We start from the raw sequence: 25,801 nt of genomic DNA on the forward strand, positions 1-25,801 counted from the left end.
CTGTCTATCTCCTCTCATCTCTTGTCTCATGTAACAGGATCCCACAGTGAATCTTTGTACAGAAGCCTGTCAGCTCTGGGTTTTGGGACACTTTGCTGGCTTTTATCAAACCTCAGAGAGCAGCGCTGTGAGTCTCCGGGACACTTTTGATTCACAGATAATAAAGGAGATGGCCTGCAGGGCCTCAAAAGTGCTTCTCGTCTGGCGACAGTTTCAACAAACATGGCTATTCCCTTGACAAACAAGTCCCCAATTTTACTGGAGCTCTATAACCTTCAGCATTCAGCGCAAAATGTGGTGTGGGGTTCACCAAATTAGGGCTCCAAACAGTGTAGGACTACTTGCTAATGCATTTTTCCTGCTTATTATCAATGCAACTCTTTCCTTAATGCTGTACATTCGGGGGGAATTTGGAAGAACTCTGCAGCACAGAACTCAGTTTTCCTTAGCTAGCTAGTCCACACAGCCCTGTCCCCTAAACATTAGGTTCGAATACAACTAAACAGCATTCTCAGTTACATTCCGAGGGAGACATTTTGTCCTGGATACGTTTGTTTTTGACATCACAAACGTGTCTTTTTTAAGATTATTTTTTCAAGGCTTTTATTATCTGATAGAGCAGCTGGAGAATGACAGGAAAGAGGAGAGACAGAGAGAGAGAGAGAGAGGATGACACGCAGCAAAGAGCCGTAGGTCTGATTTGAACCCACTGCTAATTAAGGACTCAGCATGCTGCAGGTGAGCTAGAGGTTGCCCCACAAATATGTTTCTAATCAGAGTCAAAAATGAATGGATGTGGATGGGTCCAACAAAAACGGGACTTTCACCCAGTTTGTGTTCTCGCTGTTAACCCTCTGAGGACGAAAGACGCACCGGCACGTCCAAACGATGTTTGACAAAACTTATACTCAAAAAGCGATATTACAAAATTTTATTTCAGACATTTATTTACTGTTTTAAAGGTGCTCTGAGCGATGTTGGGTGATGGCACTTCTTGTTGACGTTCGCCCCTCCCTCCTCCTCCTCCCGTCCCCTCCCCCTCCTTCCCGTGCTTCCTGAAACAGTCATGAACGCGCATTGTGGAAGTAGCCTACGTGCTAACGCTGCTGCAGTGATGGCTCAACCAACTCCTTCTTGTCAGTTATTGGCTGGAACAATGTTTGTTATGGTTCGTGGTGTAGGTTGGCACAGTTTGTTTTTGTTGCTGTTTGTGGAGCCTGGGCTGTCTACAGAGGCCGCGTTTTTTTACAGTTCAATGGACAGGCAGCTAGCGGATAGTGAGGAGATGTTTGCTGTATGTGACAAAAATTTTGTAGGCTAAAAAACATGTGACATCGCTTAGAACACCTTTAATCATATATAACCTAAGACTTTGGTAAACTCATTTCAATCACCAAAAGAATTCGTACAACACATCATGAGTCAAGGTTTGTTTTTGAAAGAGATATGAGGAAAAAAGCCAACGTGAAAGTTGCTCTTGAAAAAAATTTGGGCATCACTTTACGGAAAGCTGAGTTTGTTCTGAATATGTTGATAAGAAACACATGGGGATCAGTTATATGCAAATACCTTAAAAAGGTTAATTTAAGAAGATATGTGAAAATGCCCTTACACCTCAGAGGGTTAAACCAAAAGTCAGCGTTGACTTATTTGAACTTTGTTACGTAACTTAAATTATGTTACAAACGTAGTACTTATTTAACCCAAACCATGCTCCTTTCCTGAACCTAACCAAGTGCTTTTGAAGTTGTGAACTTCACTTCCCAATATTCTATGATTCCATGGTACATACATACATACATACAGTGCAGGTCTAATGAAATGCTTAGTGGGAAGAGAGAGAGAGAGAGAGAGAGAGAGAGAGAGAGAGAGAGAGAGAGAGACCATGTTCTACTAACCATCAGGGGAGAGGAAGAGGAGAGGGTCGCCAGCTTCAAGTTTCTGGGGACTCACATCAGTGGATGACCTCGAATGGACAATCAACTCCTCTGCCCTGGTTTAAAGGGCTCAGCAGCGGCTCTACTTCTTACGGACACTGGCAAAGAACACACTGTCTGCAGAACGGCTAAGAGCCTTTCATCACTGCTCCGTTGAAAGTCTTTTAACATACTGTCTGACTACTGTACAAATATTTCTATAATCTAAATGTGTTATTCTCAGTATTATAGTTGTATTCCCTGTATAATATATAGACTCGGGACACACGGATTTATAGTTCAGAAATGTGAGTCTATGTTTTTCTGTACCAGACGGAGAGGTGGAACGGGAGAGGGTAGCCTCTAAGTCAGTGTGTGTGTGTGTGTGTGTGTGTGTGTGTGTGTGTGTGTGTGTGAGAGCTGGATAATCTGCCTGGAGAAAGGAGAGAGAGAGAGAGAGAGAGAGAGAGAGAGAGAGAGAGAGAGAGAGGACGGGGACGCCTTCAAGCAAGATGTTAAAAGATTAGGAATTTGGTTAGATGGTGTTCATAATCTGACATAGACTTTGCTGACTTGAACTCTGTATACTTTGTCTGCGGTTAGGGAAACTTAGTGTCATTTTTGTGAACCCACAATTGTGTTTTGTAAACTTAAATGCTGGACTTCAGTAAACGTTCTTGACTTTAATCTATCTTCTCAGTTTTGATCCCTGAGTTCTGGTGTCATTAGTCTCATTAACCAACACGCGAGAATTAGAGTGTATAGATAACTGGAGTCAGATCTTCCTCTGGCCTTCGGGCCAGTACTTTTTTCCTGAATTTTCTTCACTGCCTGGTATGCAAATTGTACATAGGCAGAGAGAAAAAGTATCCAGAGAGTTGTAAAAACTGCGGGAAAAATCATTGAATCACCCTGCCATCTCTGCAGGACACCTTCGGGACCTGCTGTATCTGCAGAGCTAACAACATCGTGGCAGATGCGACCAATCCCTGTCTGTTTACCTCCGGGAGGCACTACAGAGCACTCAAAGCTTGCACCTCCAGACTGAAGGACAGTTTTTTTTTATCCAAGAGCCATCACTGAACTGAACAAAATCAAACATTTCCCCACCTTGGTGTCATGAACTAGATGTGCAAAAATACAACCCATGCAATACTGTTTCCATGCTTTTAAAATGCATATTCAAATATTTATTGACTGGAATAACTGTGAGCGAGTGAATGTTAGAGTATTTTTTTGTGTATTTATTACTTTTAGAACTTTTATTTTCAGGTATGGCACAGCAGATTTCGTGGTACACAAGCTTGTGCAATGACAATGAAGTCTATTCTATTGTATTCTAAGAAACACACCACTGACACTTTTTCTTTGTATACAGAAAGATCCTGCAAGAGGCAAAAGTGCTACAGAAAGAAATGCCAGTTGAGATTAAAGGCTGTTTTATGGTTCTGCGGAGGTGTGTGTGGTAGAGCGAGGGAGAAGTGAGAGAGCGACGGGCGATTAGCTTCGGAGCGAGACTCTTGAGTCATAGTGAGAGAAACAAAGTCACTCCCCTGTTCTTTCTGACCAAGGTGGGAAATATGTAGAAGGAAAAGGTAACCCTCTCCTTGATTTCATGTTATTTATGGAGAAGGAGAACCAGGAAATGAGTCGGGGGAAATGCAACGCTACAAAGCCACGGCCGAGCGATGTGCGTTGCCACGACGTGTAGTTACTATTTTTCGAGAGGTGCGCGTCAGGCTACGGCATAGGGTCCGGCGTAGGTTTGTATCTTCACGTACCTACGTGCATAGCAACTGCGTAGATTTTACGCAGAAGTATAAATCAGCCTTAAGGCACAGTTAAGTTTTTTTTTTTTTTTTTTTATGATGATGATGATAAGAATGTTGCTTTATTAAGGGAAACTGGGACACATCATTATCCAGATATGATTAAATGTCCCATTAGTTTATGCTCTGATGTAAATACAAGTCATCAAAGTACAAATAATTGTTTACAAGGCTCCTCTGGTGCTCAGATGTGAAACTGGACTTCAGTTTGTCTAACATTTGTTTTTTATTTCTTGGTGGTAAATATCGCCCCCTTGTGGAAAATGTATAAAGTAATTGTTAGTCCAGAGGTTTTCTGCTGAGTGGTCAGTGGAGCAGTTCGATTTTCCTCAGAGAGTGAAACATAAGACAAATACACACATATTCAGGCTTTTTTTTTAAATGGCTGACATCTTGTTTATGTTTTAGACAACACAACTCCACACCCAAATAAAAAGGCATTATTACAAGTATTCAGTCTTATTATGAAAACCATAATGCTACGTTATTGAGGTTCAATTACATGCGTAAAGCAGATCTAGGTTAGAGCGACAAAACGTGAGGAGACGATAGGCCGCCTGGTTGACCTTTCACCCAGTAGCCATGTTTGCAGGGTTCACATCATCTTGCAAATCACTGTGCCTGACATTTAGCATTACAAGTCATCGGACACCGCAGCCATGGGATGTTCTGGTTGGCTGGAATGGCCCAAATGGACCATTTGAGTCTGTAGTTGAGAGTAAATAAATGTTATGTATGGGAACCTGGACCTTTTAATACAAACATGCTTCTTTCAATTAACAAAATACAAGAAAGTTAGAAAACATAATTTGGATGATGGACAGAAAAAAATAATTAGTACTATAATTATGGCCCAGTCTTTAAAGTTAACATCTTACCTTTAAAGGTCTCTTCATGGTCCCATCTGTAGGGAAGAACAGTTTGATATATAATGATGATGTTAATATACCAGACAAAGCACAGTGTCATATTCTATCCAACTTTCTAAATTACATGTGATTTAGATATCGTCGCTGTCGGGCAGACACCTTGTATCTCCATATTTCATAATTTTAATTTTTTTCATACACAATGCTATTGGTCACTTTTTACGTCTGTCTGTAGGCATTACAGATATTTAAACAGTGACGAGGTGATTTCTTCTGAGAAAAAAAGCTTAATAACATGTTTTGACATTAGCCTTTCATAATTTCCTGAAAAGCAAAGGTTTTGGACAAACAAGGTTTTCACCCGACGGCGACAATATAAGGAATAGAAATTTAGGCAAATCTAAAAAGAGAAATATAAAAGGAAGAAAAAAGTTGTTCAATCGTACAGTTCGCAAATCACGATAGTAAATGTGTGTAATATGATCTCACAGTCCATCCCCTCACCTTTGTTGTAATCACGGATATGCTTCCTGATGATGCAGAACTTGAAAATAATAAATCCAGCAGCCAAGAACAGGCCGATCCCACCTCCGATCAAAGCGTACTTAATTTCTGGAAACAAAAACAACCAACAGGCATCGTCACACGGCCAATAACAAACAAGACGCAACGCAATACAGTGACAGAACAGAACATCAGTTTGAGTAATGCCAGCTCATGTTCAGGCCTCCTGACATACTAAACACCGTGTGTGTGTGTGTGTGTGTGTGTGTGTGTGTGTGTGTGTGTGTGTGTGTGTGTGTGTGCGCGTGCGTGCGTATGTGTATTTCCCAACTTGTTTACTTTATAGATGATAAAATTCTCAGTCATGGTATCATGCGTCTTTCTGAAAATTGTATTGCATCACCAGTGTTTGCAATTTGATTCTGGAAAGTCCAGTTAATCACTGAGGGGGGGTTACACTCTCATGAGAAATTGACTTCTTGAACAAAACACTGGCAATCTTTTTACAAATAGGCTGTCCTGCTTATATCTGAAGCATATTCACTTTACAAACAAGACAGATTGGAAAAATGTCCAGATTTGCGGTCAAGGAGCATGAAAGGCCAAGTTTAACATCAAGCAAATTCCAGATTGTGACAACTACAATGTATATTTGGCGTTACTTTGGCATTAACTTTTTTTTTTTCTGGCCTGGTGGGGGTTCCCCTGTTGGGCCGCACAATTATAGGAGAAACACTGAGTCCACTCTCCGTACTCTCCGAGCTGGACTGGTGACCCTCCGGTTCCTAAGCAAAGTCCGAACAGACTGAGCTACTGTCGTCTCAAGAAACAGTTGTGTCTACTTGTGACCCTCTATCAATGGTTGTGACCAGTTCTCCCAGTCTTTCTCCCTTTCCCTTTCCTTTTATCCACTCACGAACAGGGGCGGGGCTAGAAGGGGGGCACGGGGTGGCACCCGCCCCCCGGAAATATGATTACCCCACCCCGGTGCCCCGACCAATCCATTGGGCTAGAGTGTGTATATATATATATATATATATATATATATATATATATGTGTGTGTGTGCATGTATAAAAACAGAACACTAAGAAAGGCAAACAGCTATCAAAACTCCTTAATGAAACCGTAACCCCCAGAGTAAGACAAGTCGATACATACCCTTCTCGTGTCCGTGCGTGTTGTAACGCTGTCTGACGGTTCCACCGGTAGCTTAGCCTAGCACAGAACCTGCAGGTAACTGGCTCCATCTAGCCTACTGCTCCGAATAAGTGACAAAATAACACCAACATGTTCCTATTTACATGTTGTGATTTGTAGAGTCACTGCAAAAAACAACGTAACATGAGACACAGCCATCTTCTAACCGTAAACAAACTATATTCTCAGAAGGCGAAGCACTGCTACTTCTGCTACTTGGGCGGAGTGATTTGCTTTGCAGCAAGCCTTTCTGAGAATATAGTTCCCGGTTTGTTTATGGTTAGAAGATGGCTGTGTCTCATGTTACGTTGTTTTTTGTACATGCTGTGACTATACAAATCACAACATGTAAATAGGAACATGTTGGCGTTATTTTGTCACTTATTCGGAACAGTAGGATTACTGGAACCATTCACCTGCAGGTTCTGTGCTAGGCTAAGCTACCGGTGGAACCGTCAGACAGCGTTACAACACGCACGGACACGAGAAGGGTATGTATCGACTTGTCTTACTCTGGGGGTTATGGTGAATAAGCTAAAGCCCCAATAAGTCAACGTGTTCCTTTAATGAAGGTCCTGTACGTTAACAAGGTTATATTTATTTATTTATTTCTCTCTTCTTGTTACGGTCTTTTTTGTCTTATTTTCTTGTCTTAATGTTATCAAAAATGCCTTGTGATTTCGGCTGCAACCTAATTTCCCCACAAGGACAATAAACAATGAACTGAACTAATGTTTCCATGATGATTATCCAAAATTCTGATACCATGGAACCAGCATTGGATATGTTTTTTTTTTTAAAGTGGCAGACTGACCTTATAAATGTGTATTGTATATTTTTTTTTCTTAAATGAAAACAAGTGAAATTTATAATGAATGTTATGTTTTATTTAGCAGAATTACATTGTGTTGTTCAATCCTATCCAATACTTCCTATAGTCTAAGCCGATTTTCAATGCAGTAGTCAGATAAATCAACCTGACTGATTATTGGTCCCCCCCTGTGCCACCCCACCTAAAAAAATCCTGCAATCGTCCCTGCTCATGACACCTAAAATGTATCCTGCAAACCCCTGTAGCAGTCTTGCCCCGAAGGTTGGGAGCCATTGACCTACTCAACAAAAATATTCCTTGGATTTTTCATATACCAAGAGAACGCAAAACCCTGGCACATAAAACCAGCCCCGCCTGAATGTTTAGGTAACACTAGGGTAAAGTAATCTTCTCTTGTAATTTAGTCGAACTGACTTTTTATGGTTCTGCTCTAACAACTTTACTTAAAAATGTAATAAACACAAATACATTTACAGTGGCATTATTTTAGTATTGTTGCAGAATGAATGTGTTAAAGTGCTCATATTATGCTCATTTTCAGGTTAATAATTGTATTTAGAGGTTTTACCAGAACAGATTTAGGTGGTTTAATTTTCAGAAAACACCAAATATTTGTTGTACTGCACATTGCTGCAGCTCCTCTTTTCACCCTGTGTGTTGAGCTCTCTGTTTTAGCTACAGAGTGAGACATCACACTTCTGATCCATCTTTGTTGGGAGTCGCACATGCGCAGTAAGTACTGCTAGCTAGTCAGTTGCAGAGCATGAGGGAGTGCCATGCTAGCAGCTAGGCGAACATTATAACGTGTGTTACAAAGTGACGCACGTTCGTCACAGAAGTAAAAGCTGGACTATTACCTGTTGGAGATGGTAAGTCCCTTTGGGGTGGACTTTGGGCTTTTTCACTTTGTAAACCTATAACATGCACAAAAAAGATGTATAACACAATAAAGGAAAGGGAAAAAGCCAAAAAGCATAATATGAGCACTTTAACAGACCATGGACCATGTTGTCAGTGTAACAACAGAGCCTATACTTAAGGACTCGCTGGAAATTACCAATAATAATAATAATTTCCAATAAGGCTGAGACTGAAGACACAGCGGTTGTGTGTTCAGCGTAACCTGTTGACCCACCTGGTTTCTCTGTAGAATCTGTTCCATCTCCTCTCACACTAGTCAGCAGACACTCTGAAACAATTGTTTTCTGTGAATTATTTTCAGGTCACAGAAACAGGCTGTTAAGACTGACAGGAAGGAGGTAATACCACAGTGATGTTGACATCAGATAAGGCCAAGCTTGGTGTCATTGTTCTGCCATTACAAACAGTTGCACAATAGTGATCATGAAGTGAAGATTTCATGCACCTGCAGTATTCTGCAGTACTTTTTAAACATCGCTGGGGCAGTAGCATTGTAAATGCCTTGCTCAAGGACACCTCGGTAGTGGTCATTGCTCCCATTTCACCACAATCCTAGAGGGGTTGGAGAAGTTAACCACATGTGTGCACTTAAAGGCTTTATACCAGTGCACACCAGTGCATACCAGTGTGAAACCTTGGACTTTTTTAAAAAACAAAACAAAAACATTTAATTAACTTTAATTTATTTCAATATTCCTAACAAGATAGCAAGCATTTAAAAAATTGACACAAGAGCAAAAAGATTTTAGATGATAGAAAGAGAAAACTATAAAAATGGGTTAAGAACAAAATACTGTATATCAATGGTGACCAAATCAATCATGTTTATGGGAAATGGGATCTTAGTTGAGAGAAATACAAACAACTACGCAAACCATCCTTATAGTACAGTAGATTAAACTGAATTGATGAGCAGATTTGAAAAGTTAACAGTTAAATTTTGTCTAAAGGACTTATTTTACGGTGTATAAACAAAGGTGAATATTTAGATTACTAGCTACACTGTCCACTGAAGAGTGTACATACTTTGTGTCAACTTATTGCATGCAAGTGTGGGAATTATGAATTTCGATTTAAGATTATGAAATGCCACTTTGAAAAAGAGCAGGATCAAGACATGCTTAATGGCTTGTTCACATAAGGTCCATGTGATCATTATTGGACCCACCATCCATGTTTGTTTCTGCGTCACACACAACTTAGTGGCTACAGTGGGATATTAAGTTGTGGACATGCAAGGCAAAATATAGGAAAGAGAAATCCAATTTTATGCCAAAATATCCTTGAGCCAGACAGCTGCTCCGGTTCAAACGCGAAATGACAGAGGAGTGGTACCGTGGGTGGTAAGGTATGACTGTAACTGAGAGTGGAGCAGGGTGTTGCTGAAACAGAGCATACATGCTCAGCAAATGGCTATCTTACATTTTATAACCCCCAGTCCCATTCCTCTGGCAGCTCTGGGACCTGGCCTGCTGTTACCCTATGTGAGATCCTAAATAAAAACTAAAGTACAGTAAGTGCAGGTTCAGCAGAAATCAGACAATGAATAAACCTAGAAAATGAATAACCTGTGACATTTGAAGTGGTCATTTTTCTGTGAACATATTGTAGGATTTGATTTGATTTTCTTGCAGGGGCGGAAACACGCATTTCCCCTCGGGGATCAGTACAACAACAGCTTTTGTACCCTGCTGTCGGTCATAAACAGGAGTTCACAATGTTGGCTGGTTGCAGGGTTTGAACCTGTGGCTAGTCATGGGACAATCTATGTGTTATGTATCAGTCTATGGTAATTTCAGCTTAACACGTCCTGAGTGTTGGGAGAGATAAAGTTTCCAGTGACCAGAGCTCGACCTCTTAAATAATGTGTCACGTCCAGCAAGCAGCAGATTACTGCACATTATTTCACATTAACATGGTTGTGTTGAAATTGGCAGCAACACAAAACACATTGAATTGAATGTATTGATTTGTTTTATTTCAATAAAATAGGCTACTTCCCTACAAGGCCAGAGAGAGCAGTAGCCCAAGTAGAGAAGCATTGAAATAGAGAAAAAAGGGATTCAAGTTTTCAGGCTGGCCGACAAACCATAAAAAAAGGTTGTAAAGCCTTCGTGTTATGCCTTTAAGACTGATTTATTTTTACCTCCAACAATCATGGAATAGAACCTACACATTAGCCTACCTAAAAAGTATACATATTGCAGCCTGCCTTTGGGTCTTCAGGGAATATAAAAGAAATTTGCAGTAGTCTATATGAAAAAAGTTAATTTAGCTTTCTTTTCCATTTAACTACTCTGTTATTTGAAGCTTATAGGATTTAAATGTGTTTTGTTGTAGTTGTAAATCACTACCCTCCATCACACGTAACATACAATGCAGCATTTATTACCATAATGTTGGAACGTTTACAGCCGGTTAGTTTACACGCTTAACTTGCTAGCTAAAGGCTAATAGCTAAATTGAAATTGACATTTCACATACTTTACTATGCTAAAAGCTTTTTTTTTTATCTACTCTAGGCTATTTCTGTCTGGTCATACATATGTCTCTCAGTTTCTTTTTTTAAATTGTTATGTTAAAATAAATATACTACATTTATTAGCAATTATTACATTTAAATATGTAATTTACAAGTAGCTTAACCACATCAAATTGTGATATCCAGTCAAAAGCTGAGGTGGCAGCTCCTGGGATCTACTTAGCTTGCTAGCTTAACAGGAGTTTAGCTAGGGCTATAGTCCCCTTCATTATTTGTTTAAGCTAAGACTCCACTGAGTTTTGTGAAATAACTGAAATACCAATATCTCTGTTCATCAAAATGGTATTTTTAAGACAACAAGTGGGGGAAGTTCAAGTAATTTTTAACTTTTACTGGCTTTAGCTAAGGCTAGCCTTTGGCTCTCTACCCAGCTAGCTTGTGATAGCTGTCTAATGAGCTGTATGTGGCAGAGAGTGCAGTAAGATTAGCTACATAATTTAGTTACCAAAGTTTGTTTTTAACCCTTGTTTTGTAATTTCGTAAATTGTTTTGTAATTATAAATTATACACTTATATAAAAGAATATTTTTTATATGGTAGAACAGGTGACCTTGCTGATATCTAATGGTTTTTATCATCATCACCTCAGCATATGTAGGTAATACATCTGTATAAGTTTGATAAATATTATTTACTACAACATACAAGTCCATTGTACTCACCAGTGATAAGGACAGCCCTGATGACAGCTGACAAACCCCCACCATACATCTGAAATGCTATCATCTCGTGTGGTGTTTCTGTGCAGTTCACTGACTTCTTGGAAGTGCTGTGAGTCTTATTTCATACATGTTTTTCATGATGAGCCATTTCCTGAGCTTGTGGGTTTCAAAGCTTTGCGATGAAAAGATTATGCGTCGATCTGACTTTCGTTCAATGTCCTATAAGCTGCTGTAATGCAGGGCCCCCCACATTTCTTGAGATGAGTTTTAGAATTAAAGCGAATTCATGCTAGTTTGCATGCATTCTTTCATGTATTTTCAGCAAGCACCTCCTGATTGGCAAGCAATATTAAGGGTTGGCAGTGATACTTGTTGATTAGATTGTTAGATGTAGGTTAATGATGTTGTGGTTTGGGTAGAAAGATTTGTGGGTCAGATGTAACCCTGGCAGCCATGATGGCATTCAGATGTATTACTGCCAATAAAATGTCAGGTCAAATATTAGGTCAAGGTTTTGGCTCACGCAAATCACACTGGATCCAATTGATAGTGTTTTCTGGCAGTTAGTGTTTGACCACGTTTATTATCTCAACTTCTTCATGCGATGATGATGTAACTGCATTTGCAGCGTGTGAATGCTCTCCTTTGATTGGTCAGCCGCCGGGCGTATCAGTCCTCGGGGGTTATCAGTTATTGCAGTTCTGTCATTACTCCCCTCACACAAGGCAAATAACGACTGTGTGATAAAGTTATGTTATGTTGGAACTGGAGGCTGCAGTCTAGGCTCCTCTTTAGTTTGTATACCTATGAAATCAGAAAAGTACATTTCAAAACATATTTACTACTTGTGGGGAAAAACCCTTTTCATCTAAAAATTAATGTAACATATGTGCTTCATTTCTACAGTGACTTATTTGACACTTTCGTTTCACCATGCACAGGAAACAATTAAATTGCAAACACAGTTGTCCAGTCCACTGACCGCTAATCAGGATGCAATAACATAAAGAAGAGATTTTTTTTTATTGAAGTACAATTTGTGTGGTATGACTGTCTGTCACCACATCTTCTGTATATCCATACGTGGGTGGGTGGGTCTGTCTGTCTGTCTGTCCTCTCTGTGGGCATGAAGGAGCATGAGTCAGGCTGCTTGCTGGCTCCCTGTGGTTTTAAAGCCAAACCGAACACATGTGGGTGTCAGTCAAAATGGCGCAAACAAAGACTGAGTCCTGACCCTGGTGTACTGAAGTTTATTCCTTGGTGTCTGTTGTCCAATTAACCTGTCTGTCTGCTTTGTGCTTTTAAAGCTGTTCTCATTGTATGACAGGTAAAAATGACTGTTGTCTTTGCATGAAAGGTCAAACCTTTTATGAACGTGATGGACTATAAAATATGTTCTGCGTTGTTTATATCCATGCATTCATGCAAGCCTAATGAAAAAGATAAAAACAGATAAACGAAAAGGTACAAAAGATAGCCTAATCCATGTCTCTGCTGTCCACCTGTGTGCTCAGTATTTTCCTCACAGTCAGCTAAATATAGTGACAGAGCTTTATTCTAAAATCTCAAAGGTGGCTCTTCAAGAAAAAAAGTGCCTTGCATTGCACACTTCAGAAAGCCTCTCCTGCTTTTTTATTGGTCAGATCGACTCTATCCCTACTATGCCGTATTAGGCCATTGTAGGTAAGGAAAATCACAGAGTGGGGGATAATATTCTGAGAAAAAGTTGGATATTCTGTGAGATTATAGTCAGAAATTTTGTTCCTGATGCACAAAAGCTATCATCCAAATCAGTATGTTTTTTTCTGAATATGCCCAGTTAAGGGCAATGTCTCTATAAAGTCTGCATGCTTATGATAATATGATGATTTGGGCTTAAATCACCTATTTCCTTATTGCTATAAATCCAATTGCAAAGTATAATTTGATGAGGTTATCAACTGCAGGCATTATACACTTTCTTTTCCTCATAAATTTGTGACGCCAACAATTACAGATTCTTACAAAAAATTAATGAGTTTTTCTTAAAACTTTTCGTAAATTTACTACTTTAATCTAGGAAATAGTTTTTTTCTCTGAATATTACCCCCTCCCCCAGCTGCATAACTTTACATTTTTTTTAACCTACAATGGCCCTAATACAGGGTCATACTATCTCCGTTCACTCATTGACTAGCCTAAATTACGAACTTGCCTAGGACCATGTCTGGTCATATATACCATTTGCTAGCTTGCTGGCTAAGAAAAAACAACTGAATTTCAAAAATGTAATTTCTTACATTATTCACAAATAATGATGAATCGACAAACTTTTTACAGACACTTTTCAAGTAAACAGTTTTACAGTTTACAATTGCTCATGCTTAAAAGTTAGATTTTGGTCAGAATTTCACTTCAACTCCTAATATAGCATGGGTTAGCTTTGTGGCTAGGACCTAGGGAATAACTGGCACAAGCAGTGGGTCTAATTTGCTGTCTGAGGTTTGGAGGCAAAAAGAGAAAGGTGAGAAAAGGGCTAGAAATTGAGGGGGCAGGCTCATGTGAGGCCTTATTCTGGGCAAGATGTGAGTCTAGACAGTAAAAGGGAAATGCCCTCACATAGCCTACTGTATCTCTGCTTACAACATGATATGCCTACACTGCTCAGCAAGTAAGTGTATCTCCACAAAACAATGCAAGGATTTTTCCCCGTTGAAAATGAAAACACTACATGATCTGCAAGTGCAATCATTATATCCTTTGAAAAAAGTAAGCAACTCAAGGGAAAACTGTTTTAATGACCTTTTTAACCTGATTCATGCACTTTTAACAAATACATTGTGCAAGTTAAGAATATTTGTCAATTCAAAATAAACATTATTGCCTAATTTCAAGTCCATTTCTTTGCAGAAAATTCCATGTGTTACCACCTAAAGGTAGTCAACTCACAAGCAAGCTTAGCATTTGGCTGTAGCTGAAGTGTGGAAGGTGCAGATGTCAGTGTCGGCAGACAGGCAGGCTATTACCTTTTGAAATATAACATGACAGAAATAGACTAGCTTAAATACCTTGCTGGGGCCATGTAGTTGTCGTTGTGTCCAATGAGGACTTAACAGAAATTGAAAAAATTGTTTTTATTAGGGCTGTCAATCGATTATAAAATGTAATCAAATGAATTACATACTCTGTAACTACTTCTCGTCTCCCTCCTTCATTTTACAGTCCAATGGTGGCTAGAACGGCTCCGGGTCAAACGTCAATATGGAATGGATTCATCTGCGTTATTTTTTTTAACGCGTTATTTTTTCTCAGATTAATTAATCGAAATTAACACGTTATTTTGACAGCCCTAGTTTTTATGCTCTCAAAACTTATTTTGTGTCCAACAGATCATATTGACATATGATGGTGATGCTATATACAGGCAGTGGGCTATGCATATTGTTCTCTCATGACAAATAAAACCAAGTTAGCCACATAGTATTTATTAATCACTCCACTTTATCCATTTAGGGAATGCACAGGGTCAAGCTTAACATGTGACCTCATCCATTGACTTCCTCTGACTCACGAAGGGTAACAAGTCAACAAAATGTCCCCCCCCCCCCCCCCATTTCAGCTTAATATCACAGCAACAACAGCTGCATTGGTCCTAAAACTAGACTACCCAGACACACACTTTCATGTCCACAACACGGCCTTGTAAACAAAGCTTGAACAACAAGAATTAGCCCAGCCCCGTCAAAGTCATATCAGTCAGCAGACATACACCCAACCTCCAGCTACCAATCTTCACTTCAGGGACCGTCGTGCTAATTTGAAGTTGTGTGATGCAATGGGCTAAATCCAAAAGCTTGTTTCCCTGGGTGACAGAGGCTAAATGAGTCACAAGCTAAATGTTAGTCGATGGTAAGTACACCCCACCCGTCTGTATTGTCTCTACAAAGACTCAACGTATGAGTATTGATGCCATCTTTTCAAACGTGCCTAACAGTAAAGAAAGGGTCAATGAGAGAGCATATCAGCCCTCACTGCTTAGTTACAGAAATAACCAATGACAGTGTCCATTTCATCCTGCTGCCCTGCCACTCGACACCCACTGGTTATTCCAATGTGAGCTAGCTAGCTGCGCTCTGTGTTGGGGCTCAGTTTGGCCACACCGACTTGTGCGTCTATTTTGGTATCTTCTGAGCTGGCTATCAGGACCCCGGCCACACCAGTGCATTTGGACATGGATCTGAGGGCTTGACTCACTTTGGTGAGTTTTTCTTTGTCTCTTTAACTTCAAGAGAAAGACTTTGTTTTCATATTAAATGACAACCGCTAACTAGAATTTATTCTCAGCAGGTGATTCTGCACTGGAGTCTACACTGAGGATTTTTGTTTGATACTACAGTCTAGAGTGGGCTGTTACACTCAGCATGAAAGACCCATCACCAAGGTGAGGGAGCAGTGTGATTATAAGGATGTTTACAAAGACATGGAAAATACTGAGGGCCAGCAGGCAGAATATAAGCTATAATAAGTTAGACTTGGGCTTAACATTAATGTCCAAAAAGACCTACAGCACAAGGGCCTCAGGATTGTATTGCTATAAAATCATTACACATGCATAGTGTCATATCATATACACTGATATTTACACATCTTTAAGGAAAATTGAAAATTATGTTCCAATGGTTGCGCCTATATACAGTACAGTTATCTGGGCTACTTCATACCTTGGGTATAAATACACGAGCAGATGCTGGGAAAGTACCGTCGTTGCTAACTGATCTCTGGTTATGAGAGCTGGTAGACTGTTGGCGGCCAAAGTCTCCTGGAAAGCCAAAACATTCTCCAAGTCAGGCTAAAGATACAGTAAAGTCACTAGGTTCTGGCAAAATGTACCTAGTTTGTTAGCTTCTAATAGTAATAATTATAATAATAATGATTTGTCTTATTGGCTGTTGTAAGCCTCTCTTCAAATCCTCCTTGACTGTGAACATAAATGTCTTGACAACCAAAACTGCTTTCAAACTCTACACTTTTAATGCACAGTTAAAAACAAAGACATCATTGAATCGCTGAATGTCTGGGTTTATATTTGTCTCAATCTCATCTGCTTATAAGGAGAGTCATGATTTTGCATATAGTTAAAGAGTTGAGTTATATGCCAGTGGCTATGCTCCCAGGTCAGGACATATAAATGGGTTAATGAGCTATTCTAAGACCTCACCCAGATAGCTAAAGTAAGCTACAGTAGAGCAGCTGCTGCTGAGGCGCTATGTGACTGATGTCATGATTTACGTGTATTTCCCTCGCTCTGTGGTGTAAACCTGCAGGATATCAACACTGTTCTGTAGCTTTGCAGAGGATTTGTCTATACAAAAACCTATTAAATGTGAAAAATACTATATGATTGCATTTGAAATGGACCAATGTGAAGCGTGGGTCTTCGATTTGAAATGCACACAAGAACAACAAAAATGTTCATCCTATAAATGGATTAGTTCTCATAGCCACCAACAGTATGCTTAGTGCTCACACCTTAAGGCACCATACAGTGCTTAAAATAGCCAGTGCGTGGCATGAATTGTTTGTCTGCTGCCTGTATAGTGACAGCACGACACGTCTTGTACACAAAGGTCATCGTTGAAACTACAGAGTTCAAAACCTTTTATAGTAATCATCAAAGAACCTTTTGTGAGTTTTTGAACTGCACAAATTCTGGGATGATAACTACAACTACTTACAATGTGTGAGTGGGCATATTGGTTTAAAACCACAACATTTAAACACTGACTTCACTGTCTCGTTTTTAGGAAGTAAACACATCCCTGGGCTGGACAAAAACCAACGGAGCTGCAGAGCTGCAGGAGCTGTAGAGGAAGCAAGACAGGTGATGCACGAGACAGAAAGAGAGCTGTTGACATCATGACCTGTGTGGAAAAGCGACACATGAGCCATCGGGTGGGGAGCATGCTCCACCATCGCTTCCCCAACGGCTTCACCGACTTGTTGATGGACGAGACCGATCGCGAGGTCAGCACTCTCACCGATCGGGCCTTCCGAAGTCTCTGCGTCGGAGATGATGCGGCCTACAATGACGAGTTCTTGTATGGATACTCACCTTTCAACTGCCACAAACCTTTGGTGGGGGAGCCTCTTAAAAAGACTCATAAGGAATCTAAAAAGCAAGGGCAAAACAAAAAAGACAAAAACTATGCCCAGCAACAACATAAGAATATATCCCACATATCGTCTTTCCTCAAGGCATTAAGTGCTACAGAGGAAAGCCGTGAGGGGATGCTAATCAAAAATGGAGGTATGCCAGACACTAACGGGGAATCATGGGATAAGTCTGCACTTCGCAGCATCCAAAGAGAGCTATCGGATTTCTCCTCGGATTATCACACCAATCTCACAGATGGACATTACAAGAACCGCCATAGGCATCGCTCTGTTGACGGTTCGCCAAACAAAGCAGGAAAAGATGCTGCCCTTCCCTCTGAGAAATTCAAAAAGAGCCAAAATGGGAAATCCACTGTCAAACTAAGGAAACTTCACATTAAAAACTTTTTCCTCCACAGTGAGTTCAGTCCTTTCCAATCATGGAGAGATTTTAAACAGTTTCCCTTTGGTCGAGAGGAAACCTCTATTCTCCCCACAGATAATATCCCTAAATGGTACGATTTGCCTTTTTACAAGGAGCTGACAGAGGCACACAGAAAAGAGACTCAGCATACAGAGGAGGCGCAGTCATGCCAGAAAGCAGCCCCTCCTCTTACTGCTCCTAAACCCATCCCTCCCCCTCCTCCCCCAAAGGTTCTGCCAAAGCCCATAGCCACTCCGGCTGATAAAAGGTGCTCATCAGACGGAGGAGATGGGAGTGCTGCCCCCTGGAGGCGCAACAGGTCCAGGGCAAAAAGTGTAATTCCAGTCAATCAGCCTGGGATACCACCTCAGGAAAACAGTTCAAAAACTTTGGATGAAAGTCTTTGGTTGCTCAAAAAGGAAGCTAGATGTGTGGAGGTGAAAGCGGTTGAGGAAGTCAGCTCTTTGGCATCAACTCCATTCAGCATCTGCCAGCTGATGACTCCCCTCATTCCCTCCAGACAACCGACAGAAACATCAGAAATCCTCCAAACTATCCTCTCGCCCGCTGCCCTAGACTTCCCACAAAGACCACACTCTGAGGCCAAACTGACCCCTGAACCTCCAGTCAAGCGGGACAGCTACAAATCACTCGCCTCGAGCATCCTCTTCAACCTCAAAGACAACAGGAAAAGGGTGAAAAGCCGTTACAACAGCCCTCCGAAATTCAAAACGTCAGAAGTGCCTGAGGGTGGCACCCAAACTCCACAATCAGATCATCTAAAATATCCACAAGCTGGCTCTGAGGGCTATGCATCTGGCTTAAGCACTCCTGCTATTTTAAAAGATGGACATGCAGTTTGCAGTCCTGTTTTGGAATCTAACAGCACCCCAACTGTTGCTCTTACCAAGCATGATACTGATGGACCTCTTTCAGATGATTATTTGTTATCAAATCTCTTGCAAACCAAAAGAGACGCTGCAGGTAGTCTTGGTGAGGAGAATCCCATCTCCCCCTTCACACCATTAAAAAAGACCAAGAGTCCCAAGGCTAAAAAGCAAAACTACCCATCTCTGAATTTGTACAAGAAAGCCAGCCCTGTGGACAGTGATATGAAATATCTTCTAGTCCCTCCAACTGAGGCAAATGAATTTTCACCACTCACGCTGAATAAAGACCTCTCACCAAAAGCACTGCCAACAAACAACGGGTTTTCACCAAGTAATTTAAACGTCAACAAAGAGCGTTCACCCATAATTTCACCCCATGCACTTGAGAAAGAGTGGTTATCATCTAATGTATCAGTAGGGAAAAGAGCACCAAATGTACCAGACAAAGCAAAACGACCTGTGAAAGACATTAAAGAAAAAGACTTCAGCTCCAAGGAAAAAGATACTTGTGGCCAACCCATGAGTACAATGGATGTGATCAAAGCAGCAAGGGAAGCAATTAGTGCAGCCAAAAATAAGGCTTTATCTGCAACTCAGTCAGATAGCATCAATAAGCCAATTTCAGACACAGAAGAACTGAGGGAGAAAGAAATATATAAGAAGGTTGCCTATTCAAAAGAAATGTTTGGCAGCAAGAGGGAGAGTTCAATACCAGAAAACAACGTTTTATATCAAAGTAGAAATGAAGCAACCCTGGTAGACAAAAAAGGTAATGTCAAGAAAGAGCCCCCGCCAGTTCCAAAGAGAAATTTTGCTAAATCTGATATTCAACTCTGTCTTGACACAAAGCAAAAACATAATGATGACAAGCTCACTAATGGGGATTCGGAAGATGCAAAACTAAATTTATCACCAAACGAAAATGAATCTGTCCAGAAACAGGCTAAACTCAAAAATGTATTCTCAGCCAGACAGAATAATTACATAAAACATCAGAGATGTGCAGTGATGGATGATGAAGAAGGAGAGGAGTTTCAGGAAGGCGATCTGGATGTGGATAAGGAGACGATGCCACTCAGAGAAATGAGAGATAGTGGGCATATAATTAATGATTTGCATGCTTTGAAAGAGCTGGAGAGAGCAAGGCTTGGCGATCGTGTTCTGGAGAACGCGAAGAAGAAATTAAGTGTTCTTAACTTAGATGAGGAGGCGAGGGCTAAGAATGATTTGATCTCAAGGGAGCTAAGGAACATTAAGAAGGGCATGCTGTCTATGAGAGGGAACACAACGGCTAAGAAAGAACTATTTGCACAGAAAGAGAAGGACCAGAGCAAGCAGGAGACTTTCACGAAGATAGATGCCAACGTCATAGTAAACAAAGCACTTATAAATGATAATTATGACAGAGCCAAAATGGCACTTGAAGAGATCATCTCAGACAGGCAGAAGAGAAAGAATAAATTCACAGAGCAGGACGCAAATCCAATATTTGATGAGAACACTGATGAAAGCTATGTAACAAGGGTAGAGCAACGTAAAAACGCCACGAAAGATTCTATGACAGAGGCCAAGGAGAAACTAAATGGCAGCACTCTTGTACTAAAAGAGAAAGATTTAAAAGAGAGGTTAAGTGATCTTAGAGACCACAATCACATGAGACAGATCTTGTCGCAAAATGAACCTCGACTTGGTGAGACTCACAGATCAGGTGGTAGGTTAGCGTTACCTGGCATCGACAAAATTGATGATCCAAGCTTTGAGTCAGATCAGGTGAATTTAAGAAACATAGTGCGACAGATTTCTGAAGAGAGCGGAGAGAATCGGATGAACCAAAATGATGGCAAAAAGGGAGACGTTCCTCCCGTTCCTCCTAGGAGCAAAAAGGGAGGCAGTAGAAGAGATGGAAGTGTTTCTAAGGATACAGATAGTTTGAGAAATGTAGAAGAGGAGGATATCTTTAACAAAGATGTAAAATCTGAAAATGATGAGGTACGCTTAAAAGAGATGAGGAGTACAGGCTCAGGAAAACAACAAGTATATAGTGACCAGTCCACAAGAGAATCCAGTCAACATGACACAAGTCCTGTGAAAGAGAGATGGGATGTGGTAAATACAGCAAATTCAAAATCTATTACACTAACTGATGGACTTATATGTGATTCTATTTTACCTTCAAAATACCCACAATCTGAAAATAGATTTTGTTTCTCACCAGAGTTTAAAGGAAATGCAAAAAACGCAATTAACTTGCAAGCAGATATGAGCCCCATAAGAGAAGCCATATTTGAAAATAGCAATGTCAGGGCAAAGGAAACACCCAAGGTAAAGCGGAAGGCTCCTTTAAGACCAGACCATTTAAACACACCAGATGACAATGTAACTAATAATTTAGTGGCAGAAGAACCTAACAAAACGAATAGAGCTATTGAGGAAATAAATGTGGATGCAGATGCTCTTGGTGAAACACACAGGGATATACTATCACCCTTACTATTGGTAAATGGTAAAAGTGTCAATCAGAGCCCACCTGACCAAGCCAGCTTGTCCTCAAAATCCTCCTACTTCTCTGTGGAGAGTACACTGAACAGAAATACTGAGACCGAGTCAAATGTTTACCACTCTCTGGAGAACTTGATTGGAGAGGAGGAGGAGGTTGATGAGGCGACGCGGAATAGTTCACGAAACACAAAACAGGATTCGGACAGGACGGAAGCTGAATATTATTCTTTAAGTGACCATGAAAGTGAGCCGGTGGTTGTTAAGCGGCAGATAAAATCTCCTCAAAAAGAGACAGAAGTACTACACAAGGACAGCAAAGAAAGGGATAACACCACCTCAGATCAAAGCGTGACTTATGATGAAAATAATCCGACACCAATGTCACCTTCCAACACTTTCTCACTTAGTTTGGGGATCCCTGCCTTATTTAAAGTCAAAGACATCACTTTGAGTAATAAATTGATAAAGACTGTACAACCATGGCCACCAAAAGAGAGTCTGAGCGGTTCAGAGAGGGTAGAGGAGTTAGATAAAGTACAGGAAAATCCAGAGCTCCCTCTGGCCAATGAACCTGCCACCAGAGGTAGCACACCTATCCCAGATGAAATCTTCAAGCCTAAAGAGATTCCATCGAAGAGTTCACCTCCACTGCTGTTGTCTCCTTTGAATCTGCAAAGTGAAAACCCAAAGAAACCACAAGCTGGAGGATTCCTTACTGTCCCACAGGAGGAAGATAGATTGTCTGGGGTGAGTCCGTCATCTGAAGGTGTGGAGAGTTTAACAGCCAGCACAGCCGACACCGCTGATGAGATGGGAAAGACTGCTGAAGTGTCAAAGGTTCCCAGTGAACGGTCTGGGTCCACCTGTAGTGGTAATGAAAGCCAAACAGGGCTGCCCAAACCACCAGTTGTCTTACCCAAATCTGAAAAGGCTGTTCTCAAAGCCATAAAGCTGGCAAATAGAAGGATGAAGAAGGAAGAGGCCCAGAAGTCCTCCCACAGGTCGTCTCAAAGCGGCAGCAAACACAGGGTGGATAGACACAACAGTGACAAACCTGAGCACAAAAGCAGCAGCAGTCGAAGTAGCGAGAGCAGTGAGAGAAATCACAGAGAAAAGACCGCAGATAGTCATCGTCACAGTGAAAGTCACCATGGCAAAACCAGTGATGACCAGAGTGAGCAAATACCCTGTGAAAGAAGAGGCCATAGCAGTGAAAACCACAATCACGAAAGAACCCACATGCGTCACAAGACTCGGAGAGAGAGCCATGATTCTGTGGTAAGCAGTACCGAGAACAATGAAGCACTACCCAGTGTTGCAACAGAAAGGCAAGGCCGCAGCAGCAACAGACACATTCGTGATAAGCCGGAGCAAAGGCCCTACAGTAGTGATAGAGTCATCAGTAATGTGCCTGTGTACAAAGCTCAGCTCAGCGAGAGACCCACGACGGACAGGCCAATCAACCGATCACAAAGCATTGATAGGTACTTGGGAGACCAAGTGGAGCGCAGGCCCAGCGCCGATACGTCAGTAAATGAGAAGCTTGATCCGAGGACCCAGCGCATTGAAAAATCCATCATGGACGAGCTTCAGCAGAGAGGCAGAGCCAGAGAAAAGTCAAGCGTAGACACCCCAATCAGAAGGAGTCACAGTATTGATTCGTACCCTAACCCTAACCCTCACCCTTCAACCCTCTCCCGACAGTCAAGCCACACCAGCCAGCTTTCTCGCCAGTCTAGCATTGAGCACGCCATCGTTACGCAGTCCTTTCCTATGACCCAACGTAAGCTCCTCCAGGATCCAGACTCTGGGCAGTACTTCTTTGTAGACATGCCTGTACAAGTCAAGACGAAAACCTTCTTTGATCCTGAAACAGGAAGCTATGTGCAGCTGCCAGTCCAGCCGCCAGAGGGTGCTGTTCCTCAGGCATCGCCCTTGGAAGTTTTGACCCAACCTTTGGTTGTTTACCACAGCTTTGTACCGGTGCCTCTGTCTCCCATGGCTCAGAAGGCTCCTATCCAAGCCTCTCATATGGAGCCAAGATTGAGGCAAATGCACTGTAAGGACGGGCATCCTTATTTAGAGCCTGTCTATGGTCAACACGACCACATGTTAGGGGAGTTTCTAGGCACTGAGGAGGTGGACTGTCCAAGCTGATAGGCTATGAGGATTGAAAGGAAATAAAATCCAACTTATTTTGAACAGTGTGAAAGCATTTCAGGGTGGATTTTTCCTTCAAAGTTAAGAGTTTGATCTTTTTATTGCTTTACTTGCCTTAACTCACATGGGACAAAGAAGCTGTCCGGGCTTTGCAAAGCTACTCTTCAATTGGTTTTGTGAGGAGGAAGGAGTTCGAATTGAGTGTAATTAATTTGTGAATCAATGATAGTTGAATGCTTCTGTTTGAATGGGGGTTAAATGATATGTGTAAGATAATGTGCAATTTTTGAGAAAGATAAGGGACATGGGCGATCCATGTACATAATGTATTTAAGTGTAAACAGAGCGGGTAAGCTTGATTGTAAATGTGGAATATTTATTGTAAATGCTGAGTTTGTTATATACAACGACAGTGGGATTGGGTTCTCCACTGCTTTTCAGTTATTGTGTTTTTTTCTATTTCATTACCTGCAAAGTTTGTTGCGTTCAGATTTCTTTTTTCACCAGACAGTTTGCAGTCACTTAAGTTATCATTAGAGATACTTGAAAACAAAGAGAACTCACTCAAACACTCAACATTGTCTTTCATTTGTATGCTATTGATTTTAACTGATCGTGTCCACACAACTTAACATTAAAAACCTATTGCATGCTCAAGTTAAAATTACGGTTACACTTATTGTGTTTGATACAAAATACTTTTCACTTTTAATGCCTAAAAGCTTGAACTGGCATTGTTGCAATTTTTGCAGTTTTTCAATATGCCGAGAACATGAAGGAGAATTGGTTTTGTAAGTTTGTTGCATTGGCATTTCTCTAAACTAGAATAAAGCAGGGCTGTATTGTGTCTGTGATCCATTCCAATAAAAAAAAAAAACTGTCGTTACAGACTTTTATTGTACTGGTGTCATTCATTTCATCTAAAGCATGACTTTTTAATATAAGTTGTAACTTTTATGATTGATGATTTAAATTTAATTTGATTACAAATGAAAGTGACATTAGTTTTACATAATGTTCTTAGCAAGGCAATGAAACTCACATGTTCACAAATGTTTATTACAATTTGGTAATTAACTCCTTGATTAAAGTGGCTTTCAGTTTGTGTTGATTCTAGTGGTCACTTTGGACAAAAGCGCTAGTGTTTTTACCACACCTGCTGTCGTAAAGGTCTTTTCTTTACGGTGCTGTATTTCCCACTGTGTATTACAGAGTTAGTGTTACCGGGAGGTCATATAGTTGCGATGAATATTTTGCTCAGACAGAAAATCATTCATTTACAATGAAAGAATACGTTACAGATGCATAGTTGCATTTCAAGTGTTGCTTATGGTAACTTTGGATGTATCGTGAGCTAAACCGGGGATCACTGTCACTGTGTTACAAGCCAAAGCATTAAGAGATTGTTGTAGCAACTGACGTAATAATAACCTAGATTTATAGCGCATTTCATGAAACCCAAGGACGCTTTACACAGGTACAGGGAGACAAGTGAAAAGAAAATAGTAGGCCAACACAAATACGGACTGATAAGAAATAAATAAACGGGTGCTAAATGGAAGAGGGACGTAATTTGATGTCGGCTAGTGACGTACAGCCACATCGCGCATTGTAAAGTTATTTTATGAATGAAATAGACATATTACATTCCCGAGGGCCAATTCGGGGTGGGTTTTGGAATCATTTACATTCCCGTAATTGTCTCCATCTGATGAAAGCCGGGCCGAGCTGTGACTCGCGTTTTCCCTTTCCCTTTTAGATTTTAGTTGTTCTTCGTTTAATTTCCTTCTTTTCTGTGATGGCCCTGCCACAGTATCAGCCATAACTACATCAGATAATATAACAACTTCTAAAATAACATTAAAATACAATTAGGCCTACATAAAGAAATCTCCTGCTACCTTTACCTGGCTGAATACACTAACACAGGCTTTTCTGGTGTTACAAAGAAATCTGTGACCCTTCAGAATGGGTTACTGTAGAGCCAGTCTACCTGCCGCAAATCATTTTGTGACTTTGCAGGAAATATCGGCCCCGAGCAACGGCACTGATAAAAACTACATAGAAATAGCGTTTTTTTCACTGTTAGTCTCATTTGCTGTTGCAGGGCATTTAAGATCATTATATAAAAAATAAATGACAGCGTTTCATAAACACTAAAAAGTTACATATAGTCACTTCAACAAAAAAGGACAAATTCATTTATGAGTGAAAAATTGTTCTACAAGGATGTTTCTAATTTGAAACAGGTTTAAAGTGGTTCTTTAATTGCCCTGGCTTAAGATTTTGTGTATTTTGTCAGTTTTTGCAAACTATAAACACAATCTGAACTAGTTAGTGCAGAATTACTATAATGGAGTAGGTTTGTAGTCTTCCACCAAACCTCTATTTTGCCATCTGCTGGTTAGTTACTGTAATGACA

General features: G+C 40.7%; 2 protein-coding genes across 5 annotated transcripts; one reads left to right on the forward strand and one right to left on the reverse strand.

The window, feature by feature from the left end:
- Nucleotides 1-3,974: 3,974 nt before the first annotated feature.
- LOC118494217 (transmembrane protein 273-like) lies at nt 3,975-11,549 on the reverse strand. Its single transcript, XM_035997196.1, has 6 exons — nt 11,275-11,549; nt 8,285-8,338; nt 5,119-5,226; nt 4,624-4,649; nt 4,407-4,451; nt 3,975-4,362 (listed from the first exon to the last, which is right to left on the reverse strand). The coding sequence occupies exons 1-6, from the start codon at nt 11,336-11,338 to the stop codon at nt 4,315-4,317; spliced, it is 345 nt and encodes a 114-aa protein (XP_035853089.1). The 5' UTR covers nt 11,339-11,549; the 3' UTR covers nt 3,975-4,314.
- Nucleotides 11,550-14,995: 3,446 nt separating this feature from the next.
- LOC116046870 (cardiac-enriched FHL2-interacting protein) lies at nt 14,996-24,270 on the forward strand. Of its 4 annotated transcripts, none has more exons than XM_031295336.2 (3): nt 15,200-15,511; nt 15,598-15,694; nt 17,058-24,270. In XM_031295336.2, exon 3 carries the CDS (start codon nt 17,170-17,172, stop codon nt 23,374-23,376), a length of 6,207 nt encoding a protein of 2,068 aa, XP_031151196.1. In that variant the 5' UTR covers nt 15,200-15,511; nt 15,598-15,694; nt 17,058-17,169; the 3' UTR covers nt 23,377-24,270. The 4 variants fall into 4 exon arrangements, with proteins under 4 accessions (XP_031151199.1, XP_031151198.1, XP_031151196.1 ...); XM_031295337.2 differs by having other exon boundaries at nt 15,601-15,694; XM_031295339.2 differs by lacking the exons at nt 15,200-15,511; nt 15,598-15,694 and adding an exon at nt 14,996-15,162.
- The last annotated feature ends 1,531 nt before the right edge of the window (nt 24,271-25,801 follow it).

This window comes from Sander lucioperca, chromosome 22 (genome assembly GCF_008315115.2).
Source record: "Sander lucioperca isolate FBNREF2018 chromosome 22, SLUC_FBN_1.2, whole genome shotgun sequence".
Lineage (NCBI taxonomy): Eukaryota > Metazoa > Chordata > Actinopteri > Perciformes > Percidae > Sander > Sander lucioperca.

Bases quoted from the DNA above. Each gene is read 5' to 3' on its own strand.
- LOC116046870 (XM_031295339.2), top strand. From the start codon at position 17,170: ATGACCTGTGTGGAAAAGCGACACATGAGCCATCGGGTGGGGAGCATG.
- LOC118494217 (XM_035997196.1), bottom strand. From the start codon at position 11,338: ATGATAGCATTTCAGATGTATGGTGGGGGTTTGTCAGCTGTCATCAGG. The intron at 8,339-11,274 runs GTGAGTACAATG...CAATTGTTTCAG, and splicing joins CAGGGCTGTCCTTATCACTG to AGTGTCTGCTGACTAGTGTG. The intron at 5,227-8,284 runs GTGGGTCAACAG...TTTTGTTTCCAG, and splicing joins AGATTCTACAGAGAAACCAG to AAATTAAGTACGCTTTGATC.